Source organism: Callithrix jacchus, chromosome 13 (assembly GCF_049354715.1).
Source record: "Callithrix jacchus isolate 240 chromosome 13, calJac240_pri, whole genome shotgun sequence".
NCBI classification, from domain to species: domain Eukaryota; kingdom Metazoa; phylum Chordata; class Mammalia; order Primates; family Cebidae; genus Callithrix; species Callithrix jacchus.
Genome location: NC_133514.1, coordinates 48,611,587 through 48,626,383, shown reverse-complemented (window position 1 = coordinate 48,626,383; position 14,797 = coordinate 48,611,587). Strand labels below are relative to the sequence as shown.

General features: G+C 38.6%; 1 protein-coding gene across 1 annotated transcript in view; it reads right to left on the bottom strand.

Annotated features, from left to right (window-relative positions):
• Positions 1 to 14,797, bottom strand: part of LOC100407488 (structural maintenance of chromosomes flexible hinge domain-containing protein 1-like) — a gene marked incomplete at its 5' end in the record, with an annotated part of 94,304 nt that overhangs the window by 31,722 nt on the left and 47,785 nt on the right. The window contains 4 exon segments of the mRNA XM_078346876.1: positions 4,986 to 5,004; positions 10,877 to 10,960; positions 10,962 to 10,989; positions 11,303 to 11,461. Of these exon segments, the coding sequence (XP_078203002.1) occupies positions 4,986 to 5,004; positions 10,877 to 10,960; positions 10,962 to 10,989; positions 11,303 to 11,461 (290 nt within the window).

Here is a 14,797-nt window from a genome sequence, read left to right as displayed (position 1 = left end):
AAACATAGACAGACACACATATAATGTACCTATTTCCTTTCCTACTATTAAATTTATTCCTGATAGTATGGATGAAATATACCAATATTTAATACTGTTAAGATATTTTATTTCAAATGCTCTGACCTTTTGAGAGTATGAGATTTATTAAAGAGTTACGGTATATAGGACAAGACAGGATGAGAAAATCCCTAACAGTGATTTTAACAAATATCCTGAAGATAATCAGGATGCAAAGGGGAGAAAGTCATAGTCCAGAATACACCAAATTTTCAACCTAAACTTCAAATACTGCCATCACAAAGCTAAACAAATGATAGCTGTGTGTGTGTGTATCTCCTCATGTGCCAAAAACTGTACTGAAAATATGGTTCTTTGGCTTTCTAAAAACACTGACATTCTTTCTTCCTTTCCTTGATATGATACAGTATCATTATGAAGTATCTTAGTGAGTATGTCAGTCACTGTTGCTGGGTGTTCAATGGGTCTGTGCCTTTCATTCATCCCTGGAAAATTCTCTTCCACATGATAGCTTTTCCTTCTCCATTTTCTTCTTTCTGGATTCCTAATAGTCTGAATTGGTTCTCTATGTCTTCTATCTTTGTTTGTATTTGGGAATATTTCTTTTTTGACTTTAGTCCTCCTATTCAACTTTTTATTTCAGCAATAATATTTATAATCTGTTTATTCATTCTTGTCCTGGCTCCTTTCTGCTATGTAGTAATTTTAATTTTATAAAAGAGGTCTAGTATCTTTAATAAATTGTCCTCCAGGTTGATATTGGCACTTAGCTTGAATTTTGTCTCTCATGTTGCTGGCTACCCTCAGATGTGTGATGATCCCTGGTTTATAATTACATTTACGAAAGAGGATTATGTTGCTAGCTGGAATTTCTTCTACTTTTATAAAAATATAACTGTTTTACCATCAAGTCTCTTTTGAGTGAAAACTATAACTGGGATAGGGCAAAGGAAGGTCCAGAGGTTTTGCTTTAAACGTGTGGCTGTTTGGCCAAGTGCGTTGACTCAAGCCTGTAATCCCTGTACCTTGGGAGGCCAAGGCAGGAGAGTAGCTTAAGCCCAGGAGTTTGAGACCAGCCTGGGCAACAAAGCAAGACCCCATCTCTATAAAATAAATAAATACGTAAAATTATTGAATTAAAAAAATACATAAATGTGCAGTTGCAAAGCCAATTATCAGTCTTTTGGTTCCCAGAGGCCAGCATTAGGCCCTAGGGGACCAGCAACTACCAAAAGCCAATATACCAACATTTAATTCATTTCCATTGTTATCTAAATTTGTAGTGGCATCTTTTTATGCCTGATGGCAGGGAAACAAAGCTTTCAAAGTTTGGTTTGAAAATTAATACATTCTAGGCTGTGGCTTTCTTTCTTTTTCCATTCTGTTCTGTCCTTTTTATTTGCCACTCTCCCTGTTTGGAGCTGGACTTCTCACTCTTTTGCTCTTACTGACTCTGAATCCAAAGTGTTTCTGGGGCTAAATCAGGCATAATCTGTCTCCTATTATTAATAAACTATTTCCCAAACCCTTCTCCTCTAGTATATTCTAGCCTTCTTTCTATCCTGTTATCCCCAGAAAACCTCAATTAAATGTGAATGCAAAATAAAGACATTTTTGGACATGGAAGGGCTCCAAGTTTTCTTCCTATACATTTTTTCTAAGGAATTTATAAGACAGAGAAAGACATAGAATCCAATGAACAGTGGATACAATCCAAGAGAGTAGCTAAGGAAGACCCAGGATGGCAGCCTGCACAATTACCAGTCACTGGAAGAGGAGGAAGAAGGTGTGATTAAGATACATAGGGAAAGGAAAAAAAAAGATGGCTTCTAGAGAATTTAAAATTATATATGTGGCTCACATATAGTACAAACCTGTAAATCTGTACTATATATGTATATATATATATAATGTATATATGAGATACTGATAATCATTATACCACCAACAATATTAAAACGAAAAAATAAAGTTTAACCCATACTCACTCCAAATTGCTATAAAATCTTAAATAACAAGATTCAAATCAATGTCTATAGTAGTGTTGTAGTAACCAGATGGTCTATGGCAAATTCAGTGCTGAGACTGCGGAACAAGAACATGTCCCTTACATCTCAGCCTAGAACTGCACCTGAGGAATTTCCTTAGTGGGAAGTGGGCTCTGGTCTCTTAAACACTGGAAAAATAATCCCACTGATCATAAAATAGTACTTTAAAATATTACGCCAAACCTACATAAAAGCAGAGGGAATAATACAGTAAATTTCTTTTCTTAATTTTTATTTGTTATTGCATTTTAAGTTTTGGGGTACATGTGCAGAGCATGCAATACAGTTGCATAGGTACACACATGGCAGTGTGTTATGTTTGCTTTCTCCCCTTCACCCACATTTGGCATTTCTCCCCAGGCTATCCCTCCCCACCTCCCCCTCCCACTAGCCCTCCCCTTTTCCCCCAATAGACCCCAGTGTTTAGTACTCCCCTCTCTGTGTCCATGTGTTCTCATTTTTCATCACCCGCCTATGAGTGAGAATATGTGGTGTTTCATTTTCTGTTCTTGTGTCAGTTTGCTGAGAATGATGTTCTCCAGATTCATCCATGTCCCTACAAACGACACAAACTCATCATTTCTGATTGCTGCATAATATTCCATGGTGTATATGTGCCACATTTTCCCAATCCAGTCTATCATCGATGGGCATTTGGGTTGATTCCAGGTCTTTGCTATTGTAAACAGTGCTGCAATGAACATTCGTGTGCATGTGTCCTTATAGTAGAACAATTTATAGTCCTTTGGATATATACCCAGTAATGGGATTGCTGGGTCAAATGAAATTTCTATTTCTAAGGCCTTGAGGAATTGCCACACCGTCTTCCACAATGGTTGGACTAATTTACACTCCCACCAACAGTGTAAAAGTGTTCCTTTTTCTCCACATCCTCTCCAGCATCTGTTGTCTCCAGATTTTTTAATAATCGCCATTCTAACTGGCGTGAGATGGTATCTCAATGTGGTTTTGATTGGCATCTCTCTGATGACCAGTGACGATGAGCATTTTTTCATATGATTGTTGGCCTCATATATGTCTTCTTTCGTAAAGTGTCTGTTCATATCCTTTGCCCACTTTTGAATGGGCTTGTTTGTTTTTTTCCTATAAATCTGTTTGAGTTTTTGTAAATTCTGGATATCAGCCCTTTGTCAGATGGGTAAACTGCAAAATTTTTTTCCCATTCTGTTGGTTGCCGATTCACACTAGAGACTGTTTCTTTTGCTGTGCAGAAGCTGTGAAGTTTAATTAGGTCCCATTTGTCTATTTTGGCTTTTGTTGCCAATGCTTTTGGTGTTTTGTTCATGAAGTCCTTGCCTACTCCTATGTCCTGGATAGTTTTGCCTAGATTTCCTTCTAGGGTTTTTATGGTGCCAGGTCTTATGTTTAAGTCTTTAATCCATCTGGAGTTAATTTTGGTGTAAGGTGTCAGGAAGGGGTCCAGTTTCTGTTCTGCACGTGGCTAGCCACTTTTCCCAGCACCATTTGTTGAACAGGGAATCCTTTCCCCATTGCTTGTTTTTGTCAGGTTTATCGAAGATTGTATGGTTGTAGCTATGTTGTGTTGCCTCTGATGCCTCTGTTCTGTTCCATTGGTCTATATCTCTGTTTTGGTACCAGTACCATGCTGTTTTGATTACTGTAGCCTTGTAGTATAGTTTGAAATCCGGTAGTGTGATGCCCCCCGCTGTGTTCTTTTTGCTTAGAATTGGCTTGGCTATGCGGGCTCACGTTTGGTTCCATATGAAGTTCATGGTGGTTTTTTCCAGTTCTGTGAAGAAAGTCAATGGTAGCTTGATGGGTATAGCATTGATTCTGTAAATTACTTTGGGCAGTATAGCCATTTTTACGATATTAATTCTTCCTAACCATGAACATGGAATGTTTCTCCATCTGTTTGTGTCCTCTCTGATTTCGCTGAGCAGTGGTTTGTAGTTTTTCTTGAAGAGGTCCTTTACGTTCCTTGTGAGTTGTATTCCTAGGTATTTTATTCTATTTGTAGCAATTGTGAATGGCAGTTCGTTCTTGATTTGGCTCTCTTTAAGTCTGTTATTGGTGTAGAGGAAGGCTTGTGATTTTTGCACATTGATTTTATATCCTGAGACTTTGCTGAAGTTGCTTCTCAGTTTCAGGAGTTTTTGGGCTGAGGCAATGGGGACTTCTAGGTATACTATCATGTCGTCTGCAAATAGAGACAATTTGGCTTCCACCTTTCCTATTTGAATACCCTTTATTTCTTTTTCTTGCCTGATTGCTGTGGCTAGAACTTCCAGTACTATATTGAATAGGAGTGGTGACAGAGGGCATCCTTGTCTAGTGCCGGATTTCAAAGGGAATGCTTCCAGTTTTTGCCCATTCAGTATGATATTGGCTGTTGGTTTGTCATAAATAGCTTTTATTACTTTGAGATACGTTCCATCGATACCGAGTTTATTGAGGGCTTTTAACATAAAGGGCTGTTGAATTTTGTCAAATGCCTTCTCTGCGTCAATTGAGATAATCATGTGGTTTTTGTTTTGGGTTCTGTTGATGTGGCAAATTACGTTGATAGACTTGCGTATGTTAAACCAGCCTTGCATCCCCGGGATGAATCCTACTTGATCATGATGGATAAGTTTTTTGATTTGCTGTTGCAATTGGCTTGCCAATATTTTATTGAAGATTTTTGCATGTATGTTCATCATGGATATTGGCCTGAAGTTTTCTTTTCTTGTTGGGTCTCTGCCGGGTTTTGGTATCAGGATGATATTGGTTTCATAGAATGATTTGGGAAGGATTCCTTCTTTTTGGATTATTTGGAATAGTTTCAGAAGAAATGGTACCAGCTCCTCTTTGTGTGTCTGGTAGAATTTGGCTGTGAACCCGTCTGGACCTGGGCTTTTTTTTGTGTGGTAGGCTCTTAATTGCTGCCTCTACTTCTGACCTTGTTATTGGTCTATTCATAGTTTCAGCTTCCTCCTGGTTTAGGCTTGGGAGGACACAGGAGTCCAGGAATTTATCCATTTCTTCCAGGTTTACTAGTTTATGTGCATAGAGTTGTTTGTAATATTCTCTGATGATGGTTTGAATTTCTGTGGAATCTGTGGTGATTTCCCCTTTATCATTTTTTATTGCATCTATTTGGTTGTTCTCTCTTTTATTTTCAATCAGTCTGGCTAGTGGTCTGTCTATTTTGTTGATCTTTTCAAAAAACCAGTTCTTGGATTTATTGATATTTTGGAGGGTTTTTCGTGTCTCAATCTCCTTCAGTTCAGCTCTGATCTTAGTTATTTCTTGTCTTCTGCTGGGTTTTGAGTTTTTTTGATCTTGCTCCTCTAGCTCTTTCAATTTTGACGATAGGGTGTCAATTTTGGATCTCTCCATTCTCCTCATATGGGCACTTATTGCTATATACTTTCCTCTAGAGACTGCTTTAAATGTGTCCCAGAGATTCTGGCATGTTGTGTCTTCGTTCTCATTGGTTTCGAAGAACTTCTTTATTTCTGCCTTCATTTTGTTGTTTATCCAGTCAACATTCAGGAGCCAGTTGTTCAGTTTCCATGAAGCTGTGCGGTTCTGGGTTGGTTTCTGAATTCTGAGTTCTAACTTGATTGCACTATGGTCTGAGAGGCTGTTTGTTATGATTTCAGTTGTTTTGCGTTTGTTGAGCAGTGCTTTACTTCCAATTATGTGGTCAATTTTAGAGTAGGTGTGATGTGGTGCTGAGAAGAATGTATATTCTGTGAATTTGGGGTGCAGAGTTCTGTAAATGTCTATCAGGTTTGCTTGCTCCAGGTCTGAGTTCAAGCCCTGGATATCACTGTTGATTTTCTGTCTGGTTGATCTGTCTAATATTGACAGTGGAGTGTTAAAGTCTCCCACTATTATTGTGTGGGAGTCTAAGTCTCTTTGTAAGTCATTAAGAACTTGCCTTATGTATCTGGATGCTCCTGCATTGGGTCCATATATTTTCAGGACCGTTAGCTCTTCTTGTTGTATCGATCCTTTTACCATTCTGTAATGGCCTTCTTTGTCTCTTTTGATCTTTGTTGCTTTAAAGTCTATTTTATCAGAGATGAGAATTGCAACTCCTTTCTTTTGCTCTGCATTTTCTTGGTAAATCTTCCTCCATCCCTTTATTTTGAGCCTTTGTGTATCCTTGCATGCGAGATGGGTTTCCTGGATACAGCACACTGATGGGTTTTGGATTTTTGTCCAATTTGCCAGTCTGTGTCTTTTGATTGGTGCATGTAGTCCATTTACATTTAGGGTTTATATTGTTATGTGTGAATGTAATAGTGTCACTTTGATGCTATCTGGCTGTTTTGTTCGTTAGTTGTTGTAGATTCTTCATTATGTTGATGCTCTTTAGCATTTAGTGTGATTTTGGAATGGCTGGTACTGGTTGTTCCCTTCTATGTGTAGTGCCTCTTTCAGGAGCTTTTGTAAAGCAGGCCTGGTGGTGACAAAATCTCTGAGTACTGGCTTGTTCGCAAAAGATTTTATTTTTTCTTTACTCCTTAAGCTCAGTTTGGCTGGATATGAAATTCTGCGTTGAAAGTTCTTTTCTTTAAGGATGTTGAATATTGGCCCCCACTCTCTTCTGGCTTGTAGTGTTTCTGCCGAGAGATCTGCTGTGAGTCTGATGGGCTTCCCTGTGTGGGTGACCCGACCTTTCTCCCTGGCTGCCCTTAGTATTTTCTCCTTTATTTCAACATTGTTGAATCTGACGATTATGTGCCTTGGGGTTGCTCTTCTTGCTGAATATCTTGTGGTGTTCTCTGTATTTCCTGCAATTGAGTGTGGCCTGTCTTGCTAGGTGGGGGAAATTTTCCTGGATAATGTCCTGTAGAGTATTTTCCAGCTTGAATTCATTCTCTTTGTCACATTCTGGTACACCTATTAAACGTAGGTTAGGTCTCTTCACATAGTCCCACATTTCTTGGAGACTTTGTTCATTCCTTTTTGCGCGTTTTTCTCTGATCTTGGTTTCTTGTTTTATTTCATTGAGTTGATCTTCGACTTCTGATATTCTTTCTTCTGCTTGGTCAATTCGGCTGTTGAAACTTGTGCATGCTTCACGAAGTTCCCATATTGTGTTTTTCAGCTTCTTTAATTCATTCATATTCCTCTCTAAGGTGTCCATTGTTGCTATCATTTCCTCAAATCTTTTCTCAAGGTTCTTAGTTTCTTTGCATTGATTTAAAACATGTTCTTTTAGCTCACAAAAGTTTCTCATTATCCACCTTCTGAAGTCTAATTCTGTCATTTCGTCACAGTCATTCTCCATCCAGCTTTGTTCCCTTGCTGGTGAGGAGTTTTGGTCCTTTCTAGGCGGCGAGGTGTTCTGGTTTCGGGTGTTTTCCTCCTTTTTGTGCTGGTTTCTTCCCATCTTTGTAGATTTATCCACCTGTCGTCTGTGTAGTTGCTGACTTTTCGATTGGGTCTCTGAGTGGACACCCAGATTGTTGATAATGAAGTATTTCTGTTACTTGGTTTTCCTTCTACCAGTCTAGCCCCTTTGCTGTACAACTTCTGAGGTCCACTCCAGGCCCTGCTTGTCTGGGGTGCACCTCTAGCAGCTGCGGAACAGCGAGGGATGCTACCAGTTTCTTTTTCTGCTACCTTTGTCCCAGAGTGATGCCTGCCAAATGTCAGTCTTTTAGATATAGAGGAGTCAGGGAGCTGCTTGAGGAGACAGTCTGTACTTTGTAGGAGCTCAATTGGTGAGCTCTGAGCTCTGTTGTTCATTCAGGGCTGTTAGGCTGCCATGTTTAATTCTGCTGCAACATAACTCATAAAAAACCCCTTTTTTCTCAGATGCTCTGTCTGGGGGGGGTTAGGCCTTTCCTTGTTAGTGTCCGCCTCGCTGTCCTGCCCAGCTAGGAGGTAGTCGTGTCACTATCTGCCTGCCGAGGCTCCGTCCTGCTGGTGTGAGGTTTGCCCTGTTGCTGCAGGCTCTGCCCTTCTGCTGCGGTCTCTGCCCTGTTGCCACAGGCTACGCCCTGCAGCGGAGTCTCTCTGTTGTACTGGATTGCCTCAGCAATGGCAGGCTGCGTCGGCAATGGGCGGGTACCTCAGTAGGGGCTGATTTCCTCGGTAATGTTGGACGCCCCTCCTCCATGGAGCTGCGCTTCAAGAAAACCTCCTCACCGGGAGCATTTGGAATCACCGTTTTGTTTGTCGCACTGTGCTACCCCAAACGCTGTGTCCCGGGGTTTCCTGGGTTGGCTCACTGTCCAAGTCTCGTTCGGTCTCAAGTTCAGCACTCTCAGGTCTCAGTTTGCTGGTTCAATAGGGCATCTGTAACAGTGCGCTTTTGTATGGAGCGCTGTGGGGCGCCTCTGTTCTCCGGCGTGGGCTGCCGTCGCACTGGCTGCCGGCTACACCAGCCAAGACCTCTGCCTGGCGTCCCGCGTCTTTTTTATACCTGGGAATTTCCTTGTTCTGTGGGCAACTAAGATCCGTCTGGAAATGCATCCCCAACTCACCCTCTTTGCGCATCCAGCGAGAGCTTCAATCCTGGGTGTTCTCAGAGTGCATCTTGAGTCCTCCCCAATACAGTGAATTTCTTACTTAAAGCTTCAGTAATTAGAACATTCTGCCAAGTGTTGTTTTGATATCCTCTGTCACTTTATTTTCCTGGAGTATTTTAGAGTATATCCCAGACACCACATTATTTAACCAATAGAATAACTTTCTCCAAAGAAGAACTTCTACAAAGAAGAACTTTCTGTAACTATTTGGTAATCTGAAAGATAGAGCATACAAGGAAGGCAGAACATGTGTCTTTTCTATATGAATATATACATTTTCAGTTACAAGTTGGTACCCTAGCAACCAGCAACAATGACCAATGAGGGCTTTTTACATCATTCTGAACTTGCGATCTCTAAAAATTATATGTTTAAATCCACTGCAAAGAGTCTTTCTGATGTTAAATTGCCCCAACACCTTCTGAATGATCAGCTTAACAGTCTGTATAAATCTCATGCCCATGAACACATCATTCACATGCCTACATGTGTGATACTCAAAAGATATCAATGAACTTAAAATAGAATTTTTTGCAACATGATGAGGGAGGAGTTTCATAATCTGGACTCTGCCTCTATGTCCAACCACAGCTTGGCCCTCTCCTCTTGCATACCATGCCTTATCCACTAGCATCTTTTCAGTTCTTCAAACATGCCACACCTGTTATTTTCTTAGAGCATCATGCTTCCTTCCCAACCTCTGACTGAAACCAATCCCTATATGGCTGGTTTTTTACCATCCTTCTTCTGTTTCAATGCACCTCTCCTGACAACTAATACTGTTTCTCCACTATTTTCTACACTTCATCATTTTTTCATTCATTCTTTTCTCCCCCCAACTTTTTTTTTTTTTTTTGAGATGGAGTTTTGCTCTTGTTGCCCAGGCTAGAGTGCAATGGCGTGATCTCTGCTCACTGCAACCTCCACTTCCTGGGTTTAAGAGATTCTTCTGCTTCAGCCTCCCAAGTAGCTGGGATTACAAGTGTATACCACCATGCCTGGCTAATTTTTGTATTTTTATTAGAGATGGGGTTTCACCTCATGTTAGCTAGGGTGGTCTTGAACTCCTGACCTCAGGTGATCCACTGGCCTCGGCCTCCCAAAGTGCTGGGATTATAGGTGTGAGCCACTGCACCTGGCTTTTTCATTCCTTATAATTATCAAAAAGTTTATTTACTTTTTAAATTGTCCCTCTACTGCCCAGAATTGCAGAATTCCAGTGGAGGTAAGAACCATGTCAGTTTTATTCACGAACCAGCAGCATACAGCACAGAGTGAGATTTCAAATCTTAACTGAATAAATTTAGAATATGCAGATGGACAGGGCACAGAATACCAACTCCAAACACCATAGTTTCAAGGGAACTCCTCTAAGGTTGATTTAATATGAGAAACATATTCAGGTACAATCTATAATTAAACCTTTTGAAATAATATAAAGGAAATATCAGTACCATGATATCCTTCTGTGGGATGACTTTTCTAATATTTAATCTAAAAGGGACAGTTTTCTAACTACAGAGTTAGGGTGCAAATGGCTGTGTTGGTTTTTTGGTCATCTAAACGGCATCTGATTCTCCAAACCAAAAATTAGAAGCAATTTAAAAATAAGTAATTTACAAATGTTTTTGCATATTCTTTAATTATCAAGTTACTGATCCTATGAAAGAGAATGCGGTGAGCCAAACAACAGACAAGCAATTTGACTCTTAACAATGACTTTTAACATAACATAAAAATAAACGATTAACATTTCTAAAGAATTAGCAAAAGTTATTTAGAAGCCTGGGTATCCTAAGAGAATATAATGCTTAAGTTTTATCTTCATTATCATTACTTAATTTTTTTTAAAATTTAAAATACTAAGTCTGGCTCAAGGAAAGAATTAGACATGAACTCATTCTGTTTTTAAAATATGATGATCTGGTCAGGAGCAGTGCCTCATGCCTGTCATCACAGCACTTTGGGAGGCCACAGCAGGCAGATTCCTTGAGGTCAGGAGTTTGAGACTAGCCTGACCAACACAGTGAAACACCATCTCTACAAAAAAATACAAAAAGTTAGCCAAGCATGGTGGTGCACGCCTGTAATGCCAACTACTTGAGAGGATGAGATATGAGAATCCCTTGAGCCTGGGAGGTGGAGGTTGCCGTGAGCCATGATTGCACCACTGCATTCCAGCCTGGGAAACCGGGCAAGATGTCATCTCAAAAATAACAAAAAAAGGTATCATGAGACCCAAGAACTTTGGTAAACTACCCAAGCATAATTTTCAAGTCATAACAGACTCACCTATTTTGTCTTGTAACTTCTTGTCTCATTCTTTTAGGAGGAATTGGACAATCTGTCATCTCAACCTTAGGTGACTGACACAATGTCATTACACTTATGTATGGGAGTCATACCTGTGAAGATGGAAAATGTAGAAAGTTGCTTTACAATAAAAACAATGGAATTATTTGATGAGAGAAATTCAACATGAGCGTGTCATAATTTATAGAAAAAGAATTAAGAAAGAATACTGAGAATGCCTCTTATTACTTCTGGTAAAAGAATAGTTTATAACCATTTATCAGATAGGACTCAGAGGTTAAGAGTTTCTGTTGATTTAAGTTCTGAATCGTTTGCATTCTTTTTTCTTGTAGTTGGGTTCTGTCTCATCATAAATATTTATCTTCATATAAAGAAAGCAGAAGTTAACAAAGAGTAAAGACTTACCTAGTTTTTCCTCTTTTAGTTTGAGATTTTTCTCATGTTCATCAAGTTCTTGCTTTTTCTTCTTTATATCTGGAGTGTGAACGTACTCTAACTGACTGTTAAAATCCTTATTCACACTGTCTAGTTTGCACACAGCAGAACGATACTGCTGAAGAAGATCTGCAAAGAAACCAAAGACATTTGATTAAATTACTGCTGTCACACCAAACCCATGTTTTAGGGGAAAAAATTAGTAAACTGAGACTTGTGTTATGGTATCATATGGGAACTACTTTTAAAGCCATAAAACATCCAATATAAACAAATGAAATTTAAAAAGCATAGTTAAGATACCAGCCCAAAATTGTTAAATTTAATTTTCTCTGTTTAAGTTTATTTCTGTGTCAGGGAGAATTCTCTATATAAAAGTGCTCTGTTTCACTGGCTTACTCTCTCAAGCCAATGTTTATATCTTGTCTGATATTCAATATTCAGTCCAATTCCATGTGGACAAATTTGGCAGGGGGAAGGCAAATACATCAAATATTGTATTGTTAGAAAATCACTGCTTCCCAAATGAAAACTGATGAGTAACAAGGGGTTTCTAATAAAGACATTTCTAAGTGTAACTGACAGTGGTTCAAACTTGGCTGCAATGCAACTCATTAATTGTTCTTATTCTTTGTATGGTAGAAAGAAAAAATCACGCTTCCAAAAGCCATGGCTATTATGTTTAAACACAGGATTTTTCAAAAACACACTCAGAAAAATACTTCACTTTCAAAAAATTTAACTTTCCTTAAATTACTTTGTTTAAAAATGTATTACATTGTTTAAATTAATGACCTGGGAAAAGTATAGAATAGTATACAGAAAAGGACCATAAAACAACATTGTTAGATTAATCCAACTTATTTTAAACTATATATACTCATATGTACAGACAAAAGGCTAAAAGACGATACAGCAAATTATTAACGATGTTTAATCTCTGGGTTTGGGAATAATGAGTTGTTGTTTTTTTTAATTCATGGTGCTTGCCTGTATGTTCCATTTTTTTCCCACAATAATCCTGTGTTCTTTTTGCCATAAAAATAAATTTTGAAATTCCAAAAATAGTATTACATTATTCAGGTTTGAGATTATTGCCTGCCTGCATGATTTATTAGACACTAAGTATTAAATAGTGACTATACTCCAGGCTAGGGGTTAGTAAACTACCACTCATGGGCCAAGGATGGTTTACTCATTTTTTGTTTTTGTTTTTTGAGACAGTCTCACTCTGTTGCCCAGGATGGAGTGCACTGACACAATCACTGCTCACTGCAGCCTCAACTTCCCAGGCTCAGGTGATTCTGCCACCTTAGCTTCATGAGTAGCCTGGACTACAGGCACAAGCCACCTTGCCTATCTAATTTTTGTAGAGATGGGGTTTCACTATGCTGTTCGATCTTTGGGAGGCCAAAGTAGGTGGACTGCTTGAGCCCAGACTGGTCTCGAACTCCTGGGCTCAAGCGATCTGACCACCTTGGGCTCCCAAAGTGCTGGGATTATAGAAGTGAGCCAGTGTGCCTGGCCTATCCAGTTTAAAATGGTTACATTTTAAACAGCTATATAAATATCTTCATAATATCCTTGATTTTGCCAGTTGGCTTGCAAAACCTAAAACATTTAGCATCTGGATAAGGCTCTAGTCACACACCAAGATGATCACTATCTAGGGGAATGGACATATAAACACTCAAACACTTAACAAACATATATAAATAGTTTATATATAAAACTGTGGAAGAAATTAATTCTATACTTTAAGGGTCAAGAGTAGCATTTTTTTAAAAAATCCACCCAATTTTCTAGAAATCTACACTTATTGAGTGACAAAATTACACATACACATCTGTGTGTGTTTGTGAATATATTCATATTTAAATACAAATTCTATATGTGAAACCAAGTGACAACAAGACCCTTATGCTTCTTATGCTATATAATTTATTGGGAACTTTATTCTGGTCTGACAGCACTTCTAGTTCCACATTAAAGCAATGTAATTATTATTACATACAAAATGATGTTTATTTTGTATTTAATGAGTTACAATATTACATACAATGTAATGTTTATTTTGTATACACATGAGTTACAATATTAAGAAAGACAGGTTACTTCAACATGTTCCAGAGAATGACTATGCGAAGCTACTAGAAACAACACAAAAGGATTGAAAGTAGATCCGAAAGGCTGTTATTAGGTAAGTGTGTAAGAGCTGCCCAAACATGGGTTAACAGAAGGCTGAAGCAACTTTCTGACCACTGAAGGATTTATGCAGTTTAGATGCATAAGTAGACTTTCCTAAATAATATTTAGTGCTCTTCAAACTTTGTGCTCCATATAATTCTAAGAAACCTACTGGCAAAAAAAACCAACAACAACAACAACAAAAAACCTGATAAACACTTATGACTGGGAAAAACTATGAGAAAAAATACCCTAGAACCTCTGCTTTGACTTGCTTCAAATAACCCACCCAGGAAGAAGACAGAGGCAGCTGTGACAGGGTGGGTATAAATGAAACAAGACTGGCAATGTTTTAACAATCAAAGCTCCTTCCTGGGTTCCCCCTTTCTATTTTACTTAGTCTGGAAAGTCTCCATGCAGTAAGCTGAGGCAACCATAGGGCTACTTCAGTTGATTCCTATTTCTCAGGAATTGCCATTCTTCATTGGTTAATATCCAAAGTCCTGAAAACTATTCTTTCACATATTTTGCTCAGTGCTTTGTTTTTGTTTGTGTTTTTGAGACAGAACCTCATTCTGCCACCCAGGCTGGAATGCAATGGCACAATCGCCTCTCACAGCAACCTCAGCCTCCCAAAGAAGTGGGACTACAGGAGCAAGCCACCAGGCCCAACTATTGTATTTTTTTGTAGAGATGAGGTGTCACTATATTGCCAGGCTGGTCTCAAGTGATCTGCCCACCTTGGCCTCCCAAAGTGCTGGGATTACAGGCGTGAGCCACTGTGCTCTGGGCCTCAGTGCTTTTTTTTTCCTTTGGTTTGTTTTCATGTAAGTTATTCCATCTTAGTGAGAAGCAGAAGTCTCTGTTCTTAGGTATTCATGCATGTTTATTTTTGTTTGTATTTAGGATCAACATGTTTAGCTGCAGAAACATCTTTTAAAACTTATTTTTGTTGTTCTTGTATATGACCTTTTTGTTCCCATTATATCTTCTAACTACTTGCTGTAAGATTATATGAAGGCTATTTTTTATGCTAATTGTATAACTTTCTCCCTTAATAAGTTATTTTAATTTTTATCCTTGAATACCTTGGGTTTTATAGGTATACTGTTATACAATCTACAAATAGTTGCAATTTTACTTCCTTTCCAATTCTCGTTACTTTTTCATCTTCAAAATGTGACAGATGTACACATTTTCAGGGCACATGTGATATTCTGATACATTTATATAATGTGTCAAGATAAATAAGGATAATTGGGATACCCCTCATCTTAA